This window comes from Heloderma suspectum, chromosome 5 (genome assembly GCF_057233095.1).
Source record: "Heloderma suspectum isolate Gila_16-S chromosome 5, 16-S_ref, whole genome shotgun sequence".
In the NCBI taxonomy this organism is placed as follows: domain Eukaryota; kingdom Metazoa; phylum Chordata; class Lepidosauria; order Squamata; family Helodermatidae; genus Heloderma; species Heloderma suspectum.
In genome coordinates, this window is record NC_139462.1 from 159,644,400 (window position 1) to 159,665,627 (window position 21,228).

The 21,228-nt window shown below is 37.5% G+C and overlaps 1 protein-coding gene across 29 annotated transcripts in view; it reads left to right on the forward strand.

Moving 5' to 3' along the window:
- Nucleotides 1-21,228, forward strand: part of CLASP2 (cytoplasmic linker associated protein 2) — a 185,015-nt gene that overhangs the window by 121,187 nt on the left and 42,600 nt on the right. For 6 of the 29 annotated variants that reach the window (XM_084857987.1, XM_084857997.1, XM_084857994.1 and 3 more), the window contains 8 exons: nt 4,882-4,983; nt 5,122-5,148; nt 13,062-13,232; nt 14,062-14,169; nt 16,679-16,741; nt 18,386-18,492; nt 20,102-20,125; nt 20,817-21,061. In XM_084857987.1, coding sequence (XP_084714113.1) covers nt 4,882-4,983; nt 5,122-5,148; nt 13,062-13,232; nt 14,062-14,169; nt 16,679-16,741; nt 18,386-18,492; nt 20,102-20,125; nt 20,817-21,061 — 847 coding nt within the window. The remainder of the gene's footprint in view (nt 1-4,881; nt 4,984-5,121; nt 5,149-13,061; nt 13,233-14,061; nt 14,170-16,678; nt 16,742-18,385; nt 18,493-20,101; nt 20,126-20,816; nt 21,062-21,228) is intronic. The other 23 variants (XM_084858003.1, XM_084858015.1, XM_084858005.1 and 20 more) reach the window with 10 other exon arrangements.

Genomic DNA, 21,228 nt, shown 5'->3' on the forward strand with positions numbered 1-21,228 from the left:
TTTGTTTCCAGTCCCCTGATCAATTTGGAAGATCATCTGATTCCAGATGATCTTCCAAAGTCTTATAATAAATAAAGCATCAACAGTTAACATCATCAAGAAATATTTTGCAAAGGTCTGAGAATTTCTCAGGTCTACATATAATAGTAGAAAACATTATCAAATTTCTGAGAACGTTGCATAATGTAGTATCTTTGATTTTATCATTCTAATACATAAATCCAATCAACATCTAAATAAACTTATTTTGCCTTATACATCCTCCTTGGACTTGTTACTGTCAGCCGTCTCCATCATGACAAATTCTATGAAGCAACCCTGTGATACAGGGATGAATAGATTGTTTCCAATACTGAACTATTGCCATCTTGTCTGCTTATTAAATTTCACTGTTTCCCATTCCATCAGCCAGTTTATTAAGATAATTTAACAGTCCATTCATTGAATTCATGGGGATATAGCCACTATTGCTTTGTCTGTCTTTACATCTTTCTTTCTGTGCAGGGTTTTATTTCATTGTAAGTATTACATTTCTGGATTTAGTTGTATGAATCTTGCTGATAATATCTTTGTATTTCTGCACATTATCCCAAATCTGTTGTACAGCTATGGTTTAAATAAATTTTAGCAATAATGGCTGGAGAATAGTTGCAACACTGCATTCTACACCTGACAAGAAAGATCGTAGCCTCTGATTTTACAGGGTAATTTCACTGAAAAGTACAGTGGATTAGAATTCGTTCTTGCATAATATACTCAGTAGTGCAGCTAAGGCTGGACCTTGGGCCCAAGTCCAGGGCCCGCAGCATCCCCACCCCCAAAAATGGTCACCCTGGGGGAGAATGGTGGACAGGACAGCAACACACAGGTCCAGCATCAGCACCTGCACCAGCATGGGCAGGCCAGGGCCCACCAGGATTGATGCTACTCACTGCAGTGTCCTTTCTTCTTTTTAAAAACATACTATAGTCAGGGCCTGGCTGGGCATGTACCTGGTTACAGATGCTCATTCTGTTGTTTTTACTTTTAAAATATATTATCCTTTTATACAAAGCAATGTTTTTATTCCCATGTAAATGTTTAGCATCAGGGCAGCAGAAACAAGCTCAATTTTATTCCTGTATTCATTATGGTGCTTTGATGTAAGTGAATTTAAAATGTGAAACTACGCATGCTCAGTATTTTTTAAAAATCGAGTTGGCAGACAATGTTTTTGTTTTTTGCTGTAATGTATCAGAAATGTAGAAGCAGTTGTAAAGCATGGAATGGTGGTGGGGGAGGGGAGAAGAGAAATTTTAATTGTGTGCTTCACAAAGTAATACACATGGCTGTCTAAAGGCATACACACACAGCAGTAAGAGCATTAAGTCCAGGGTCTAAAATTACATAGCTACACCACTTAATATAATTCCTTTTATGTATGCGCTTGGGAAGCCAAACAGTGATTTTTTACCTAATAGAAAAAAAGATCCTTTGTTTGGAATATCATTGTTTTAATATTTTTTCCTATTTAGGAACAACTTCTGAAGATGGTAAGAGAATGAAACTAATGCTAAAAAGCAAACACTTCCATTTTAATATTTCATCATCATAAGCAATAGCTGTGTACAGAGTGTACAATCCATTATGTTACCTTCAGAGTTAATTTATTAGTTGGCGTACCTAATAATTTTATGTTGCTGCAATATTTATTTTCAAAATCTTGTTCGCTGCTATGAATCTTGTTTGCTTCTTTTTTTCAAGTACCCATTTGCAATAAAAATGACTTGATTCTAATTTTATTTTAGATGCCTAAAGTTGTTTGGTTTACCTTGTTAAATGTTTTCAGTCAAAATTTCAACATGCTAGCCAAACATTCTCATGCTTTTGGGAAGCAGGTGCTACTATTTATTGGGTGTTAGAAATTCCTCTTATCATTCAAGGATTGCTGTCTAGCTACAGTTAATCATTTCACCATTCAAATATTGGTCAAGTATTGTCAAATAATGGTCTGATATTTTTAAACATGAACAATGTGAGAACAAAGATGATGATCAGTAGGTTTGATACTTATCTATTTTATTTATTTTTTCTAGTTAGCATAGCTGCTGTTGTGAAACAATGGCATTAATATTCATAACATTGTAATTTAATACATTTTAACAGTGTCCTTTCTCTGAAGGAGCTCAGGACAGTGTACATAGTTCTCCCGCATTTTATCCTCATAACAACCCTGTGAGTTAGATTGGGCTGAGTTTGTGTGACTAGGCCAGCTTCACCTAATGAACTTAATGACTGAGCATTTCAACCTGTGTCTCCCTGGTCCTAGTGTGTCTCCTTGGTCATAGTCCAATATTCTACCCATTTGGCAGTGACCGTTGCCACTTCTCTGCTTGTGTTCTTGTTGGAGATGTCTGCGGTTATAGCAGGTAGCCAGTGAGAAAGCTGTGCTGTGCTTCTAGGTTTGCCTCTGAATGCAGCAGTGCTAGAGGTCAAGATCCATTTGCTCCTGCTTTTGCAAACAAATGAAATAAGAAAGGTAAGCTTCCATCTACACCAGGGTTACACCAGATGTTTTGGACTACAGTTTCCATAAACCCTAGCCACCATGGCCTTTGGTCAAGGGTTATGGGAATTGCAGTCCAAACCTTCTGGAGGGGACCAGGTTGCCTATACCTGATCTACACGGTGGCATTCTTGGAATATTTGACAATATTTGACCACTCAGTTGACCAGTGTGCCAACCCTATATCTAGCACTAATGAGGACACTTACAGTTTCAGATAAGAATCAGAACAATGGATTTTTATCAATTCCCAACAACTTCTTTTTATTGTAGTAGAAGCTGGATTTTGTCTTTGTGGTTATTTAGCATCATAACAAAATGGTGGCACTCTGTATTCCTGCCTTTTGCAGGTCAAAAGCTGTGCATTTATACTCTCTTTTCGTCCCATTAAGTGGATGGTGGAAATATTGTCATTGCATGGGTGTGATTGTGTTAGCTTTAGCCAAACCTATTTGTGCGTAATAACCTTACACTGATAGCCACACTAATGACTGAATAACAATTTTTTAATACTGGTTCTCCTCTCATAGACTCTCTGTGAACTTCCATCTCTTCTGTAGGAAGCCTAAAAAAAAGTCTGAGAACTATATCTAATGAGACCATGTATCAAACTACATTGGTGTATCTGCTTTTCCTCAGGACTTCATTTTATTGTTCAAAAACACATCAACATTGACAAGTCAGAAACAAGTCAGATTCAGTACTAGTCTATTCAGTAGTATGCTACTGTTTGAATGTAGTCTTCCTCCTAAGGAATCAGGTGGTGTACATATTCTCCCCCTCCTCTTATTTTCACAACAGTCTTGTTGAGATAGGTTAGTCTAAGAGATGGTGACTGGCTGAGGTGCACCTGGTGAGCTTCAAAGGGATTTGAATCTGGGTCTTCCTGCTCCTAGACTGGCACTCTAGCTAGTAGACCATACAGGTGGTAACAGTTCTTAGTAATAGTTCCTAGTAATAGTTCTTCTACCCATCTTGACTGAAAAAAAACCTAAATTTTGCCACCAAAATGAGCTTTCTATATACATTCATTCATGAGTTATCACCTATGCCCGTTCACATGTCAGCCATCTTGGAAAATGGCATGCCCAAAATGGGCATGTCTACCCAAGTTAAATGAGTTCCTACATGGGCCTGAAACACATATAAACTTCAAGATTCTCTGCACATCTATTTTCTTTATGGGGGTCTATGGCAGGTCCTGGACTTTACTGAAATAATGGTGTTTAGGAACGGAAATGCAGAATTCTGGCTCTTAAAAAAATTGGCTACCTCTAATTCATCTGGCTACACACTTCACTATGATGAAAACTTTCTGAATAGTTCCAGAATGGCTTTAAGTTTTAGCTCTTTGAAATTAAGAAATACACATTCAACTTCAATATGGAGGATAGGATCCAGTTGTTTTGCTTCAGTGGATTGGCTTATACAACATTTTCTTGTTTCTCCTTATGAAATAGAATTTGCCCTTACTAAAGCACAACAAAAAAGAAGTGTTACACTTATCCATATCCAAACTATGATGGTAAACTATCATTGTATCCGACTTCAGGTCTCTAACTTTTGTTGGCAGTAGTCTTAAGTAAGTGGGAGAATGAAAAACAAACATGGGGTTGGATCCAGATTTATGTTGGATCAACTGTGCCAACTGAATTGGACTTTCCCATCCCTTCCTTTCCATGGCAACCTCTCCAGGGTCCTGAAAATGCGAGAGTCAGGAGATCGTGCTGAATGGGGTGAGCTGGGGGGGGGGGGGGTGTCTGCAGAAATTGGAGGAAGCGACCTGTGAGTGGAGCCCTTCCTGTTATGTAAGTCCTTTCCTCTTACAGAAGGCAGTTCTTGAATCCAACCCATGGTATTTAAGCCACAAAGAAAGGGAGTCAAGGAATGGAAAAACCCTGCTATCTTAATTATGCAATAATTAATATACTTGACCTATAATCGGCTCACTGTGAGTGCTAACAGCTTTCCAGAATCACTACACAAACTACACTTTAGTACACAGATATATGTTACTGGGTAGTCTTGCAAAATGTTGCACTTAGTGCAATTCCCTTTTAAGATTAGTACTTCTGCAATAATACCTCAGCTCTGTTGAAAAATTGTAATACAGTTTCCTACCTGATATGCTTGATATATTCAATCAACAAGAATGTAATAATCTATGCTAGTTTAATTTTTTAGCATTTTAATTTTTAATTGGGCATTAAGAATACCTGGTTTGAGCAGCAGCCTAGTTTGCAGTATATTCTATTTGGTTTAATGCTTCGCTCAATGTTCTCTGAATTTCTTCTCTAATACCTGTGGATTTCTTTCTTTCTTTTTTAACTTTATAGGACGTGTGCGAACTAAGCTTTCAACACCCTCTATTGGCGTGGGAAACTCAAAGACAGATTCCAGAGGCCGTAGTCGAACAAAAGTTGTGTCTCAGTCTCAGCGTACGTATTGCTATGTTTCCTTTTACTCCTATTAATAACATTAAGCCATACACATAGTGTACAATCATTGACCAAAGGATATGGTCAAAATATATTTTTAAAAAACACTACATACTGAGTTGTTGTTCTATGCCATAGGTTCATCATCGCCAGACAAAAATGAAGGTATTTTTTTAAGTGTTTCAGTGTTTTGGGTCAGTAGTCTGCATGCTTTTGGAGTCTTTTATACTTCATGTGGTGTTATTTTGAACAAGATATAAACATAACATGAAAACTTGCTATTTAAAAATCAAAGAGAAAGAAGATATTCATGTGACTAGACAGGCTGGGTTCACATGATCACAGGAATAAAAGAAGCCATCATGCCTTCTCCCCCCACATGTGCCGTGTGCTCACCCATTGTTTACATAATTACGTGGCATGTCATCCGATGGCTTCTTTTACCACCACGGTCTTGTGAACCCAGTCAGTGTGGAGCTTTTACAAGTGGACCTCTCTGCACTGTGAACCCCACAAGTAATTGATGTTTATTACAGAAAATAAGAGAATAAATGGGTAGAATAGTATGTTCTTGAAGCCACTGATCATCTTGAGGATCACAGTCAATTTCAGTGGCTTATAACATTTTAGCTAACTACAATTTGAACCTACAACTCAGTAATTTGAGTTCCATCCAAAACTACAGTCCCCTGTTTTTCCTCTCTATATAGAGTTCAGTGCAGTATGTCAAAAATAATGCATTGGAACTTTATGTATGTAAAGTAAGGGAAACAAATTGATTTTATTCCATTAATAAAACAGTAATTTGTTTAGGCAGGCACTTCAAATTTTCTGTCATTTGGTCATTTTCACTTGGAAAGTCATTTTAACATACCCATAATTAGCTTTAAAGTTAATGTGGCTGTTTATTATTTGTTTTCAGCCCGATTGTCAAATATTATACATTAAAAATTTCTGACAGTTCTAGTCATTTATCAGAGGACAGCAATATAACATGGATCTCAACCCAGTAAGATACGACATCTCATTTCCCTTGATTGTCTTAGCATCTCTCTTTCCATACTCTTTTATGACTTTGGTACCAGGGGCTAATCACAGGGAAGGAAGCCAGGGGACTGTCACCACTGCATTATCCTGTGCAAAAGGAAATGGGTACTACCTGTGCGCTATAGCATATTTATTTTCCCCAATCTTCCTGAGAGAAGCTTCTTCTAGCCTTTGATAGATGTAGGTTCAAGGGATGTGGGAGCATATCTCATTGAGATTTTTCCCCACTGTGCAAATTATGTGAAGGAAATATCTCTGTGTTTATACCCATGGTAGATAATGGCCCAGTTTAAAGGATCAACATGGCTTAAACAAGCTTGTTTAAGCCACACATGTGCCTGGCACTATTTGCCTAATTACCCACCCAGGGGTAATTATTTGAGGGGAAAACAACCCTCAAATAACCCATGACCTGTTGTTTCCCCCTCGAACAAGCCATCCTGCCCAGGTTCAGACGACATGACAAGCCACATCCGGGCAGGTATTAGGCAAATGGCGCCCAGTTTAAATAAGCCACCATGACTGTGCAAACTGGGTCAATATAAAAGGCCATTTTTCTTAGCATAGAGACAGAAATGAGAAATTGATGTTTGTTTCTAAGCCTCCTTAGTTGCAGAAGAAAAACCTTTAAAAGTAAAGTGGGGGGGGGGAATTGGCAGGATGGCTGAATAGTTCATTATTATTTAAACTGTTGTCATTTTTAATTAAAATATTTCTGACTGTCAATATTTTCTGTAACTGCAAGTTGCTAGGACCCTACTCTTATGATAGAAGACTTTTATCAGTGTACCTTAATGCTTGTTTATTTCAGTCAGGAAGATTGCTTGCAGGGTTAATGCCCTATACAGTTTTTTATTTTAAAGTTTCAGTTGTGTGGACATTAGATGTGCCTCGGTTCCTCTCCCCATTATGAACCCTTTCTCTTAGCAGTGTCTATCATGTTTTTATGACTCTGAAATGTATTCTTAACACTCTGTCTTTGAGGGTTGTGGTGTTTCATACAGCATAAAAAATACATTGTGTGTTCTAAAAAAAATACAACAATTGGACACAATGACTGGGCTCACACAATACAACAACCCACACTCAAGGTTGAGTATGGGTTGAGTGTGGGTTGTCACTGACCCATGGGTTGTTGTGTTGTGTGAACCCATCCATGCTAACAAACCATGGGTTGTTAACCATGAACAACCCACAAAGAGAACCGATGGTTTGTTGATGGGTTGTGAACTGTGGGTTTTTTGTGGTTAATGAACTATGGTTTGTTAGCATGACTGGGTTCACACAGCACAACAACCCACAGTTCAACGATAACCCATACTCAACCTTGGGTGGGTTGTTGTGTTGTGTTAATCCAGTCAATAAAATTATAGCAGTAACCCAGCAATGTTGCTCCTTGCACACAAACAGAAATCTTTATCACCCCATTGATAGATTGATTGATTAAATTTATTAATCACCCAACTGGCTGGTCACCCAGCCACTCTGGGCGATGTACAACAATAAAAACAGTTCAAAACAATAAAATTCAACATTAAAAACATCACATTTCTAAAATTATCCTAACCCACCCCAAATGCAGAGTTCCTTGTTTTAGCACTGGAAGTGGATGCCTTCAGAACCCTGAATCACTTCAGCATCAATGGATTTTAAACGTTGGCCCCAGTCTAGAGCTCACTGTGTGTATCAGTGCTTCCATGCCCATATGAAATTGCTGGATTATGAGGACTATACAGGCTACTTCACCTACTATCTATTCTGTGTCTTAAGTATACATTTAAAAGATGACTGTGACAAACAGCTTTGCAAACACGTATATCCTAATCAAGGAGCTGCAACTTGCTGTTGCACCTTGTTAAGTGTACACTGGATGGCAAACCTGGATTTGCTTCTGCTTAATGTGTAAAATGCCCCTATCTGTATGTCAGTGTTCAGACAGATCTCAATCTGAGATAGCTCATGACAAAAATAAGCTTTTAAATCACCCTGCTATGGCATGGCATTACTTATGTAGTATTCTTGTTCTGAGACTAGTTGGTTTTATTGTGGCATGAGTTTTCATAGACAGCAGCCTACTTGATAGTATCTGTGAAGTAGTCTGAAAAGGTGGTAGGTGTATGGATATATGTATGTGCATCATTGTATATGTAATGACAGTATACGTCATTAATTTCTGAGTAGAAGCATTAAGATTAGGGAAATGTAAATGCTGTAAAGCAAATATATGCAAACTCTACATCTACTTCTTTCTCAGTAAAAAAAGGAAGAAAAGTATACAGTGTATACAAGCAGTCTTCCTTTTTGTACCACTGTCTCAGTGCTCTTCATGCAACTAAAGAGGTAGACAGCTTGCAAAAGCTTATGCCACAAACAGAATATCTAAAATGTGAGAACACTTACTGCTCTCATTGCTATAGACGCTACATGGGTGATTTTTTTTTTAAAAAAAGAAATGTTTATAACTCAATCCTGTGTGGGTCTACTCAGAAGTAAGCTCCATTGAGTTCAGTGGGAATTACCCCCACTTAAGTATGTATAGGATTTCAGCGTTAAGTTATAAAATAGGCATTTTCTATAGAAGATAAGTATGTGAGCCTTAAATTTCCTAACTATCTTGCTCATATTATTGGGGAAACTGGATAATAATTTTGAAGTATTATAAAAACTTTAAATAATGTTATTTAATTTGTAAAAGAAATTGGCAGCCTGAAATAACTGTAATATCTATGTTAATATTACATAGCTAAAAGAGAGAAGTAATTTGAAGGAAGTGGCTTTGAAACTGGTAGCTTCCTGAAATGCTAGAAGAAATTGATTTGGTACTAAAACAATACTCATGTATAAGCTTTATATTCTTATGTTTTATTTACAAATCAGTTTACCCTAAATGAATGTTTTAGGATTTGGGGCAGTCATTTCTAAAACGGAGGAATTTGGCAAAAAATGTCTGTCCATCTGGAATAGTATGAAAGATTTGTGAGTGAGTTAGACATCCTCAAGTATTCCATTGGAATTAATGGATTCTGAGGTATTAAAAGTGTGCTCTTCCCGTCATGCAGGTCTACTGCAACTGAGAGTTTAGACCTTAAGCAGTGAAAAGAATTAAAGATTCCTACCTAAGGGCATAAAACCACTGGCTTTCAAGCTGTGCACAGGGAATCCTGGTGTTCTTTTGAAGCTTCTTAAGGCTCCTCAGTAAATAAATCTGAAAGACAAGTCTTTCCAACTTGTCTTTCAGATTTAGTTACTGATAAGCCTTAAGAAGTTGAGGTGCATCCTCAGTTTGTGTAGGGCAACAGTTCCAAAAGGCCTAGCCAGTGTTTTGTGTCTGTCAACTGGCCATGTATCCTGAACATTCTTCAGCACAAGGATTACTCAGTACTCAAGTTAACAAAGAAAGTGTCCCTGAAAAAAAAAAAGTTTGAAAATCACTGGCATGCACAAATTTTCACCTGCCCCAACTGCAATCTCTTGACCCCTGTTCATATATTTACATTCACTGTGGGATGGGGTTTTAGTATCATGGGGGTGGGGGCATGTATTAATGGTTGAAATACTTATTTAAATTGGTGGTTGGGGATTTGTGAATCCAGTCTTGACAGAGAATGTAAGAAAAAGACATAAGCAGTAATGAAGGTTTGACCTGTGTTTGTGTGGTTTTCTTAAATGGTTTTCATGAAGAGTATATGAAAAGCCATGCTTAAACAATGTGGTGGTGTAGTCTCTCTGGTTATGTTTCCAAACACACACTGAACCAAATATAAAGCAAGGCCAGGGGCATGTAGATGTTACAATACTTACTTTGAAATACTTTTAGTTGGATAGGCATCTTTAGTTTTTTTTTTTTACAACCTTTACATGCATGCCAGATACAAAGTTGTTGTATCCTTTTCCCTCTTTCCCCCAATACCACCGCTTTCCTTTACCTTCATTGAATTCCCTAGATTAAAGGATTTATTGCTACCTTTTCTTCGGCTAATAAATCTTGCACTTATTTACTTTGTATGAAGCTTTCAGAAGATCTTGATTCACTGCTTCAGTTAAATTCATTACTATGCAGTTCTTTGTTCGAGAGCTGAAGAACTGTAATGGTGCAGCTTCTGTTCTGTCTGCTTTGTATATGAGCATCTGAGCCTGGTGGAGGCTACTAAAATGCACTGCTTTTAGCACTAACCCTCTTGTGGCATTTCCCCCCTCTTATGTGAACTGACTAAAGCTTTTTTATTTCCATTTGCCATCCATTGTTAATCTGCTCTGCTCCCTCCCTCTTCATGGATTTTAAACCCTTACCCTATTCCTGCCTTTACACTTGTTCAGGATCACAATCCGCTAATCCACAGTCTGGTGGTAAGGCTTTTCAGATTTTCTGTGTGCATTGTTGTTTGACCATCCATCACAACAGGATCCTATTCAGCAGAAATACCCAATATTTATGGTAGAATACTGCAAGTATATTGAGGGGATATTTAATTTCCCATGAAAAATAATAGAATCTAAAAGCATAGGTTTATTAATAGAGATGAACAAGTGAGCAGCCTTGAGAAGAAAGATTAAGGAGACATTTTGTTATGTTGCAAGTTTTGTAAACCATTTCAATCCTTTTATAAATAGAAACTTGCAAAGACCATTGCTTTTCACCCTCAGGGCTACTTCAACACCTACAAAAGTCCCAAGTTAAAAAGGACAGAAAAAGTATAGTTTGTAATGCATGACAATCATACACATACTTTGCTGTTTGAACATTCAGTGAGAAAAAATGTGATCAGCAGATGTGACACTCTGTATAGGCTTTTCACAATTTTTCCAATATCAATATGCATAACACTGGAAGCAACCTGCAATTTCATGTTTTGTACCACAAAATTTGACATGGAGCATAGAATTCAGTTTTCTTAACATCTCAGGTTTCATTTGACTTTTTAAAAAATAAATTTAAAACACAAATTACTGGCCCTTAAGGCCTTGAGGATGGGGTTGAAAGTTAAAATAATCACTTTTTTAAAAAAGAGATAAACTTGAAAGTATGTGGCCAATGCACAGTATCGCATCCTTATTAAAATAGTTTACATTTACTCTTAAAAGGGCAAATAGCTTTTCACAATTTCTGCCTGTGTACTCAGAAGTAAGCCATATTGAGTGAATGAGACTTACTCCTAGGTAAATGTATATTGGATTGCATCCTTCAAGTAGTCTGAAAGCTGTGCAGAGACCCAGATCATTTTTGGTCTGGTTTAAAAATGTACAGAGTCGGTGTATGCTTATTTGTTTTGGTATATATCTTCTTTGCTGAATAGACTCCTATCTAGAAGAGGACATTCTACTACAGTATTTCCCAAACTTCAGCTACAAGAAGTACATTTTAGTTTCTGAATTTAAAATTGGATAGCCACTTATTTCCAAAAAGGTTTCCTTTAAGAGTGTGAATTACCTTTGGTGAATTGATGCTTCAGCCTCAGAGGAGCCCACCTCCTGTCTTTCTCTGCATGTCATTGTTCTGAGTGTGCCTCTTGACTGAAAGGAGAAAAGCCAGGGTGGTGACTGATACATAGAGGAGTGAGAATCCTCTTGTGAGGGCAGGTAATTCTGCTGTGTCTGTAGTGAGTGAATCATGTCCAGTTCAGTGAGGTAACAGATTACCTGTCCCCAGCAGATGTTGATTGGAAAGAGACAAGGCAGAGCAGTGAAACTTGCAGAAACGCTGTCTCCTTAGTGGATGGGCGTTTGGGGCTAGTAGAAGCTTTTAGTTTGTTAAATTTCTCTCTTCACACTAGTATGACAAGGGCACACAGTTTGGGAATTGCTGTTTTATTCCATTAATATATTGTATCCTATGGCACACAGTGGCATACATAGTATTTGCATGGAGCATTGTCTCACCCTATCATCCTCCATCCTGGTCCAGTTTCAGTCATTTCTTACTATCATGCTTTATAATGACATTAATTCTTTAAATGTGTGGATATTTTGAGCTGTCTGTGGGAGAGGGTGGCTTGGTCATGTTAGGTCCTATTGTGCTAGTCCCAAAACATAAATAATGTATTAAAATTTTGCATGAGAAGCCTTTAATCACCCTGTTGTGTTTTTAAAATGGGCCATTATTTATTTAGAATATTAATGGGTCACTCTTCAGCAATGCTCAGTTGTGCTATAAATGCATTCCCATGAACTCAGGTTGTTTTGGTTAGAGTATCTTCTTTATTTTCTAAGAATCAAGTTGCTTTTAATTTTCAGTTGTCAAGTGCAGTTTTATTTAGTGCTGAGATAAAGTAATCTAGACATTTGAGATTTGAAAATAGGTTGTCTATATTTTCTTACAGTAGATGCAGTGAAACTGTTGATTAATGTACAGTTCTAACTTCCAAAACCTATTGTCAAAGAAAATTTAATACTTGAACATTTGGGTGTAATCTAAAGAGCTGCTTTGGTGAGCGCATGTCTTTTTAGCACATACACTTTGTTACTGAACCACATCTCTTTGCAGGCCATCGAAGGTTATTCACTTATTTCCTGTGCTTCAGGAGTGGGTTGTTGAGTGGCACAAGGGACTGCTTCAGAAGTCGAATATCACAAACCCACTAGCCGCACCAAACTTACCACCCCAGCCTAATTAGTGTTGGGAACATTATGCAAAATAGTTTATTTGCAGCTATATTTCTGGAGTATCCGGAATCATATAAATAGCCAAAGAATTCTTTCTAGTTTGTGACAGTGCACTGATACATCCCCACTAGTCTTATATGAGTGTTTTCTAATATTGGTTTGGTTTTTAATCATGAAAAATGGGAGTTAATAGTATTTAATATATGGTTAAGTAGTCACAAATATTAAGATCATTTTTAGGCATGAGTTGATGTAGCTTTGATTTAACACAGCATAACCTTTTCCAGAACATAAGCTGTTTGTTATCTTCAGATTCTTCCAAACAACTTTTCAGATAATTTCCTTCTCATTTAACTTTTTTTAAAACTCATTTTTTTCCTTTTTAATCTTCGCATTAATTGTAATGTATAGGTCTTTTTGTTTGCCTCCAGCTGGCAGTCGTTCTGGTTCCCCTGGAAGAGTTTTGACTACAACTGCACTCTCGACTATGAACACAGGAGTTCAGAGAGTGCTTGTCAGTCCTGCAACAGCACAAAAACGGAGCAAGATTCCTCGAAGCCAAGGATGCAGCAGAGAAGCCAGTCCTTCTAGACTGTCAGTTGGTAAGGCTCCTAACTAATCATAGATAATTTTACACATTATCAAGTCTCTCATATGGTGACCGAGTCCAGATTTGCTGACTGTATGTTATGATTTGGGCTGCCATGCCAGATGCTGAGATTAGTAGCTCATCAGTAAGCCTCTACCTTACTATCCTTCTTCTTTAAATGAGGAAGCATAGTTAGTAAACAAAGTTGGCACATTAAACATGCAGTCATGATCTGTCAACTTAAGGCTAATTGAGACACTGCGTGATGATGAAACTCATGTTTGTCGCAGCACATAGATGGCAAGACGTCATGCCCGGTCTGTGTAGCTTGCCATACCTGTGTGATGAACATGTTTGAAAACGTGAGTTGATTGCACACAATGTATAAGCAGTTCACAGTTCTAAGTGTGCGTGAAAAACAACCTGAAAAACAGGTTGTGTAAAGCAGCTCTTAGAAATATTAGAAAATGATGAAAACGCAGTACTTGGCTTGCTGCTTATCTATAAGTGTGAACAAGTATACAGCATATATTAAGGCTTCTTATTTCCCCTGTCTTTTAGATATCTTTTTGAGGTTCATACACCCTTGACTATTTTCCAAATTGACACTAGATTACATGATAAAGAAATGCTTCTGTTGGAGTGTATATGTCCTCTGTAGTTCAGTGTAAGGAAGAATACGTAAATTTTTATACTGAATTAATAGAGAAGGCATCAATGCTTCAGGAATGCACATTCTTATTGTGAAAGGTAAAAAAAATGGGATTGCATTAAAATGTCAACTCTTTCTGTGTCTTCTCCCTTTCTGTGCTGCTGTTGGTCTGTACCCTGAATCATACTAGCACGAGGTAGTCGTATTCCTCGACCTAGTGTGAGTCAGGGTTGCAGTCGGGAAGCCAGCCGTGAAAGTAGCAGGGATACAAGCCCTGTCCGCTCATTTGCACCCCTTGGTAAGTACATGGAGAGCTTGTTTTGCATGGCTGTTTGCCCTTGATTATCTGCTAATATAAGCTAAATAAAGATACAGCATTTAACAAGTAAATGTTTCCCTGCCTATGAGGCACACAGCTTGTTTATTTGGCTGGAGACTTTAGCCCTATGAAGAGCCGAAGAATATGCTATTTAATTCTTGAGTGATGGCACAATTCAGAGGCGTATGCGCAGCAATCCCAAGGTTATATTACACTGATTAGTCAGCAGTCTCTCCAACATATACACCTCTTAGCCACTACTAACTGGGAAATCATCTTCCATGCGCAAATGCTTTTTCCCCCCATGACTTTATCAGCGGCTCTTGCACCAAACCCTAAGCAGTTTTTGAAAACTGGTGTTCAAAGAACAGTTTGGGAGTTCTTAGGGACCAATATATGATGCACTGTTCAGTAACTCTGATTATAGGCACTCACCTCTGGATTGTACCCTAGGGCTAGTGACTGTAAAATTGATGTGTTCAGATTCCAGGTTTGTCCTTTTTATGTAGCATATGCTTATCAGCCTTTTTTCTTACTATGCTAGATTTGTTTTGATTTTTCTTTATTCTTGATCATATGGATAATTATTTAGTATGAAGAGCAATTCAGTTAATTCTATATTATAGCAGTGGCAATGCAGTTTCAAAGGACTGTAGATTTTGTTAACCTACCAAACTTGTGGATTTACAGTCCAATCAAGAAACAAGTTATATACGAAACTGCCAATTCTATATGGTCACTTTCTCGCACATTCTTGTAGTATAATAGCTTTTGGAAATAACTAGAAAAATGCATGTAAGGGGTATAGAATATTGACCAATAGTTTTAAAGTTTATCTAATTGGGTGGGGACGGTATAGGCACTGGAAATTTCTGAAGTATGTATATATAAGACAGACTTTTAAAAACGTGTTTCGAATTCTTCAGGAGACTTTTTTTTCATGGTCATAGTATTCTAACTTATTTATTTGACACTTGATATATGACCATGAAAGTGTCAGGCTTGAATAATGTATTGACATTGTTTTCTCACCAGTACCTAAAATTCATTAAGTCCCCTTGTCCAACATTGATTTGAGTTGCATGTAGTATTACTTTAAAGAAAGAGAAAAGAACTGCCTGCAATGCTTTTAATTGTTTGGCAATTTTTCTTATTTTTATGTGATGCTTTTCCATTAAAAAGCTCAAAGCAGCTTTAAGAAGAGCTTACCTTATTTTAAGTAATGGTTTTCCTGTTTATGTAAAATCCATCACTGCAATGCCACTGCTTGAGTCCAAGCACTGGAAGTCTCTCTTCTGTATAAGCTTGCTTTAGTTCACATCCAAAGGTCTGCTGTTTTTTTGATAAGGCAACTTCTGCTATAGTCTTTTTTCCCCAAATGGGCAAGATATATATGGCCTTAGGATCTGGCACTACTTTATATATTTTAATGAGAAATACAATGTAATGTGCACTTATTTATATCTATTAATCTTAATTGCAACCATTTTTATTTTAACAAAAATTCTTCCCTATGCTTCTGCTACACTCCTTCTACTAAGTTATATCTAAAATGTGATTTAATTTTGTGCATGCTATACATGATTTATGTGTTGGATGAAGTCATGTTAATGTGTGTTAAAATTTGAATTAACACATTTTAATTTCAACATGCACAAGCAGTCAAGCTTCTAATTTAGGTGCTCATATGTCATGGGCCATTGGCTTCTGTAGTGTCTGCCGTGAAGAGAATACCACTTCTAGAAACACTTGCGCTAAGGAGAAATGTTATTAAAATATTCCTGGAAGTAATTAAGTTGTCAGGAGAATCAACCATCACATTTTATGTCATGTGAAGTTTCAAGGTTGACAACTTTGAACTTTTATCTTCCCTATGAAAGTATACATTGCTTTGTTTATTTTTATTATTCCAGTCCCTATTTTGTATGCCTCATAGTTTGATAGATTGCTTCCATTGTATTATCTTATTCTTTTCAATTAGAAAAAAATAATTTTCATGTGTGTCAAATTATTCCTCCACCCCCACACTGCTACCTACCTACCTACCTATCTATTGCTCACAATCTCCTGACTATCCAGGTCATATTATAATTGGGCATCTTGTAGAACCTTGAAAATCATGTGTACGCCACCTCCCAGCTTATGGCCAGCCAATTGTATGCAATGGCTGCCATGTTCAAGATTTTTGCACGCTGCCATAAATGTCAAAATTGATTGTTAGCAATAGCACAATCCATGATAGCAGAAGCTTCACACAAGTGGCTGGCTATGGGGAACACTCCCCATAGCCACAGTGAGAACACTCTCATCGTTCTAGCTGTTTCACACCCATTGTTGATGTGAATTGGCCCTTAGTTGTTCTTGAATATAAATCAGTCTCATTAGGCAGGGCTACCTGGCTTAGCCCAGAACTTGTTCCGTTGCCCTCTGTGCAGTTGTCCTATACTGTTATAGTAATAGATAGGTTCATATGATCCTGTTATTGCAGCTTCCAGGCATCACTCCAGATCCACTGGTGCCCTCTACTCTCCAGATGTTTATGGGGCTACAGGTGAAGGATGAGTACACTTTGCTATCATCTGTGCCATCATCCTCAATTATTTTTTACCATATTTTGTTTTCTATGCAATGTATTTTTTATCGTTTTCTGCATTAATTTGTGTTCATTATTTCGAATGTTCAAAATAAAGTGTATGAAATCATTATTCCTTTCCTCACTTCCCCAAGCAATTTGCTTTCTCTAAGTTCAGATGAATTTTGTTGGGGGTTTTTTAAATTTTGTTTGTTATCTTGTATTGCTAAAGCTTTATTAATGCATGTAGCTTTGTTATATGTCGTGCTATAGGCTATATTGACTGCACTTTTCCTCAATTTGCTTCATACTTAAAAAAAAAAAAACCTCCAGAGTGATTAACACATTTTAATAGAAAAAATAAATAATTTGCTATTGTTTCAGCTCCTGCATTTTTATACTATCATGTGTTGCAGTACAATTAAATAATTGTTTTATGTTGACTTTAATTGCATTAAGATATTAAGGCCGCTGTCCAACAAAATTATATGAACATACTTCTGAGAACTGTACAGTAATCTTGATTGGATTACTTTAATGTGTTGTATGTGGGGCTGCCCTTGAAGACTACCTGGAAGCTTCGACTACTGCAGAGTGCACTTGCTAGATCGTTAGCACATGCAGCCAAATGGGATCACATTACATCAGTCCTGAGGGAGATGCACTGGTTGCCTATTTTGAGTCCAATTCAAGCTTCTGATTTTGACCTTTAAAGCCCTAAACAGATTGATAACCAAAAACCTAAAGGAACTCCTCCCTGTACCAGCCTGTCAGTATTTTAAGATCTGCTGAGGAGTTTCTCTTCAAAGCACCTTCCACAAGGGAGAGCTCATTCTCTGTTACAGTGCCCCATTTTTGAAACTCCCTCCCCGCAGAAGTGTGACCGATACCAACTTTACTATCTTTTCAGTGCCAGGTTAAAAAAAAATTGTTTGCTCAGGCATTTTAGCTGGCTGGTTTGTCCATCTTATATTTTATTGCCTTTTAGTTTTATGACTGTATTTTGTTTTGTTCTTACTGTATTTTAGTATTGTATGACAATTTTCTGGTCTTGTTTTGTATATGGCCCTGATACCTTTTGATAAAGGGCAGTTTTAGATGATGATGATTAAATTAGTAGCCTGAGCTTTCCTTGAAGGTTTTGCTCCTGCAGTTTGATAACTAAAAAGGCAAGCCACTTTTAAAATTGAACTGTTGCTTGTCACTTTAGCAATGGGAACTACTTTGGCAAACTTGTATGAGAACTGTGACTGCATAGGCAGTTCTTGTATGTGCATGTAAAATTGTCTAGATTGTGGCCAGAATCTGACCCAAGCCATCTGGCTCATGGCAAGTGAAAGAGTACCAGCTTTCTACAGCAAGAGTCTGATGTTGCTGGCATGAAAGCTATTTTACATTTCACTTCCCTGGCTTAATAAATCAGGTGTCCCTTTGGATAAGCTGGAATCAGTCAGGTAGATGCAGAATAAATGGAATAGAATCTATACTTTGTAGGGGTTTGACCGCTTCCAAATATTGGAAAGCGTAAAACTCTCAAAATACTGTATTTGAGTTTTGGTTAATATCATTTTTACCCTTCCAGGAAAATTCTGATTAACCTTTTCTCTTCTCTTATTATGACAGGCACAGGTTTTGGAATAAGTCAGTCAAGTCGATTGTCTTCATCGGTTAGTGCCATGCGAGTCTTGAACACAGGCTCAGATGTGGAAGAGGCAGTAGCAGATGCTTTGGTGAGCATCTCAAAACCACACACCCCTCGGGGGGATGCCATAGTAAAAGTTTTGTAGTATAACTTAAATTATGTATTATCCTATTGACCAGTTTGGTTACTAAGGCTACATCTGTGCTGTTACATGTCTCTTTTCCTTCAGATCCCTCCTTAAAACACACCTTTTCCATAATGCCTGTGGCTTAACCTTAATCTTCATTCCCGACTATATCTCAGTTTAAGTACATGTTGCCCACATTTATAACTCGATGCTGTTTTATCTCCCCTCTCTATCCCTTCGCGCCCTCTGCCCCATTGTCTGTTTTAGACTGTAAGCTCCTTGGAAGCAGAGACTGCCCTATATTTTGCCTATTACACTTGATAAGGTGTCTTGTACACTGATTGAGCTATATTAATTTATGATGATGTCACAGTGGAATAAATGAATGAATGTATGCTCTTTTTCTGAACCAGAGAACTATGTAGTTGGCCAGATCTCATTGTCTGCTATGAAACACAAAGCAGATGAGTGGTAGCTGACAATGAGAAAACCCCAGCTGAGTTAATGAATGTCCATTATTTTGAGTTGTGTTCTTTTAATACTTTAATTGCATGTCAGGGAGATACAGCAACTTCGCTTAATGTCCTACTGTGCATATTTCTCTTTTTTTCCCCTCCCTGGTTTGTGTTCTCACAACACTAATTTGACTGCTTCACCATGAGCTCAGCTTATAGCCTCCAGACACCCTCCGAACTTCCCAGGATACACTGAGCAGTAGAATGAGGAGCTGCAATCTAGAACTATAGTAAAATAATGTCACTACTTTGGCATAGATTAAACACATCCTTCACCCCACCCCCAAGCCCCCAATGAAAAATGTGTGGAATTGGACCATAATCTGCCTGCCCGGTTATAAATCTTAGTGCACACATTAGCTTGATAGTCTGCAACTCAGCATGCTTCTAGCCTATAATTAAGTGGGTCCTTTGTAGTTATTACATTCTTGGAAGAATTCTCAATCTAGTTGTGTGTTCTTACACAGCCTTCGTTTGGTACCTTACCACAGAGACAAAGTAACAAGTGAACTGGTCTGTATTGAATTTATACATACATAATATCCCCTGGTCTACCACATCTGCCCCTCAAAACAATGAACCGGTAGTTTTCAGTGAGAAAGTATGGGAGAATACAGCATTCCAAGAATTCAGTATTTGTCTTTGGTTAGATGATAAAGAGTGGAATCTTATGACATGTCATAACTTTATAATAAAAATTAGCAAACTAAAATGTATAGAAGAATTCAATGGTCAAATCCTAAATTTCAAAGAAATCTGTTGAAGTTTTTTATTTGTACACTTATCAGTATTTGAATTTGTGCTGAATACTTACAGTTGTATACCTAGCTAAAACTATGTTTTGTCCATTTTTTTTTTTTCTGGAGATGGTTGAAAGAGGTTTTTATAGGGAAGACTTAAAGCTATACCTGTGTTAAAAGTCACTACTAAATATCATGCCAGACTTCATCTGTAAGTGGAAATAGCATAATGACATCTGCTAGCAATACTTCTCAACAGCAGTTTACACCAATATTCATAACTTTTTGTTTTTCTTTATAATTCATTGCTCTCAGCTCTTAGGAGACATACGGACTAAGGTATAACTACCCTTGTTTCCCTGTTAATGTACATATGGCAAGTGTTCATAAATATACAGTGCTGAAAGATTCTAAATGAAGTGTGTGTGGTTTGAAATGTCATTGTCCTTTGATGATACAGTGTGCCTTCACAATTAAGGAAGGTTCTAACTATTTGTACAATGTTGCTTGTGTTTGTGTGTGTGTGTGTGTGTGTGTAGTTGCTCATCAGTGCAGGTGCTACCAGTATGAACATGGTGCCCTTGCCGAAAAAGGTTGTTGTTTTATAGCAACTACCAGTAGTTTTAAGATCAATGATACAGAGATAGCTGTGATTTAGAGTCTCAGGTTAAAAGTTGTCATTTTTTAGGTGGCAAAATTATAGGGCTTGTTTGGACGCTACTTCCCTTGTCCCCACATCTACGCACAATAAAATTGGGAACATCTGTTGGCAGTTTCAGTATCTACTATAGCAGTTCTAATCATGGTTAGAGGAGATCCCCTTTCAAATAACTAATGTATTACCTTGTGCATGCAGTGAGCGAAATGAGAGGACGTTCATGAATTTGATGCCCATTCCAGCTGTGCCTGGGGATCATGATGGAGTCCGGGATGGTGGAGTCAGGGGGGTTGAATGTCACAGTCTGAACAGGCCTTGAAAAAAGTACTGCAATTTGTGATGTTTCCTCATATGATATTCTCTGCTTAATAGAAAAAGCCAGTGCGGAGGAGATACGAATCATATGGAATGTATTCTGATGATGATGCCAACAGTGACGCTTCTAGTGCCTGCTCAGAAAGATCATACAGCTCTCGGAATGGCACCATACCTACGTATATGCGGCAGACAGAAGATGTGGCTGAAGTCCTCAATCGCTGTGCAAGCTCTAACTGGTCAGAAAGAAAAGAAGGTCTTCTAGGGCTACAAAATTTATTAAAAAACCAGAGGACATTAAGGTAGGAGTATCTTTTTAGGTGAGAGAGTTTCCATTCCCATAGTGGTTTTTAATATAGTTTTCTTGCTTTTTGTTTTTATGTATTACTGTTTTTATTTGTATTGTTGTACACCACATTGGTCACATTTGTGGAAAGGTAGTATATAAATATTATAAATAAACGAATAT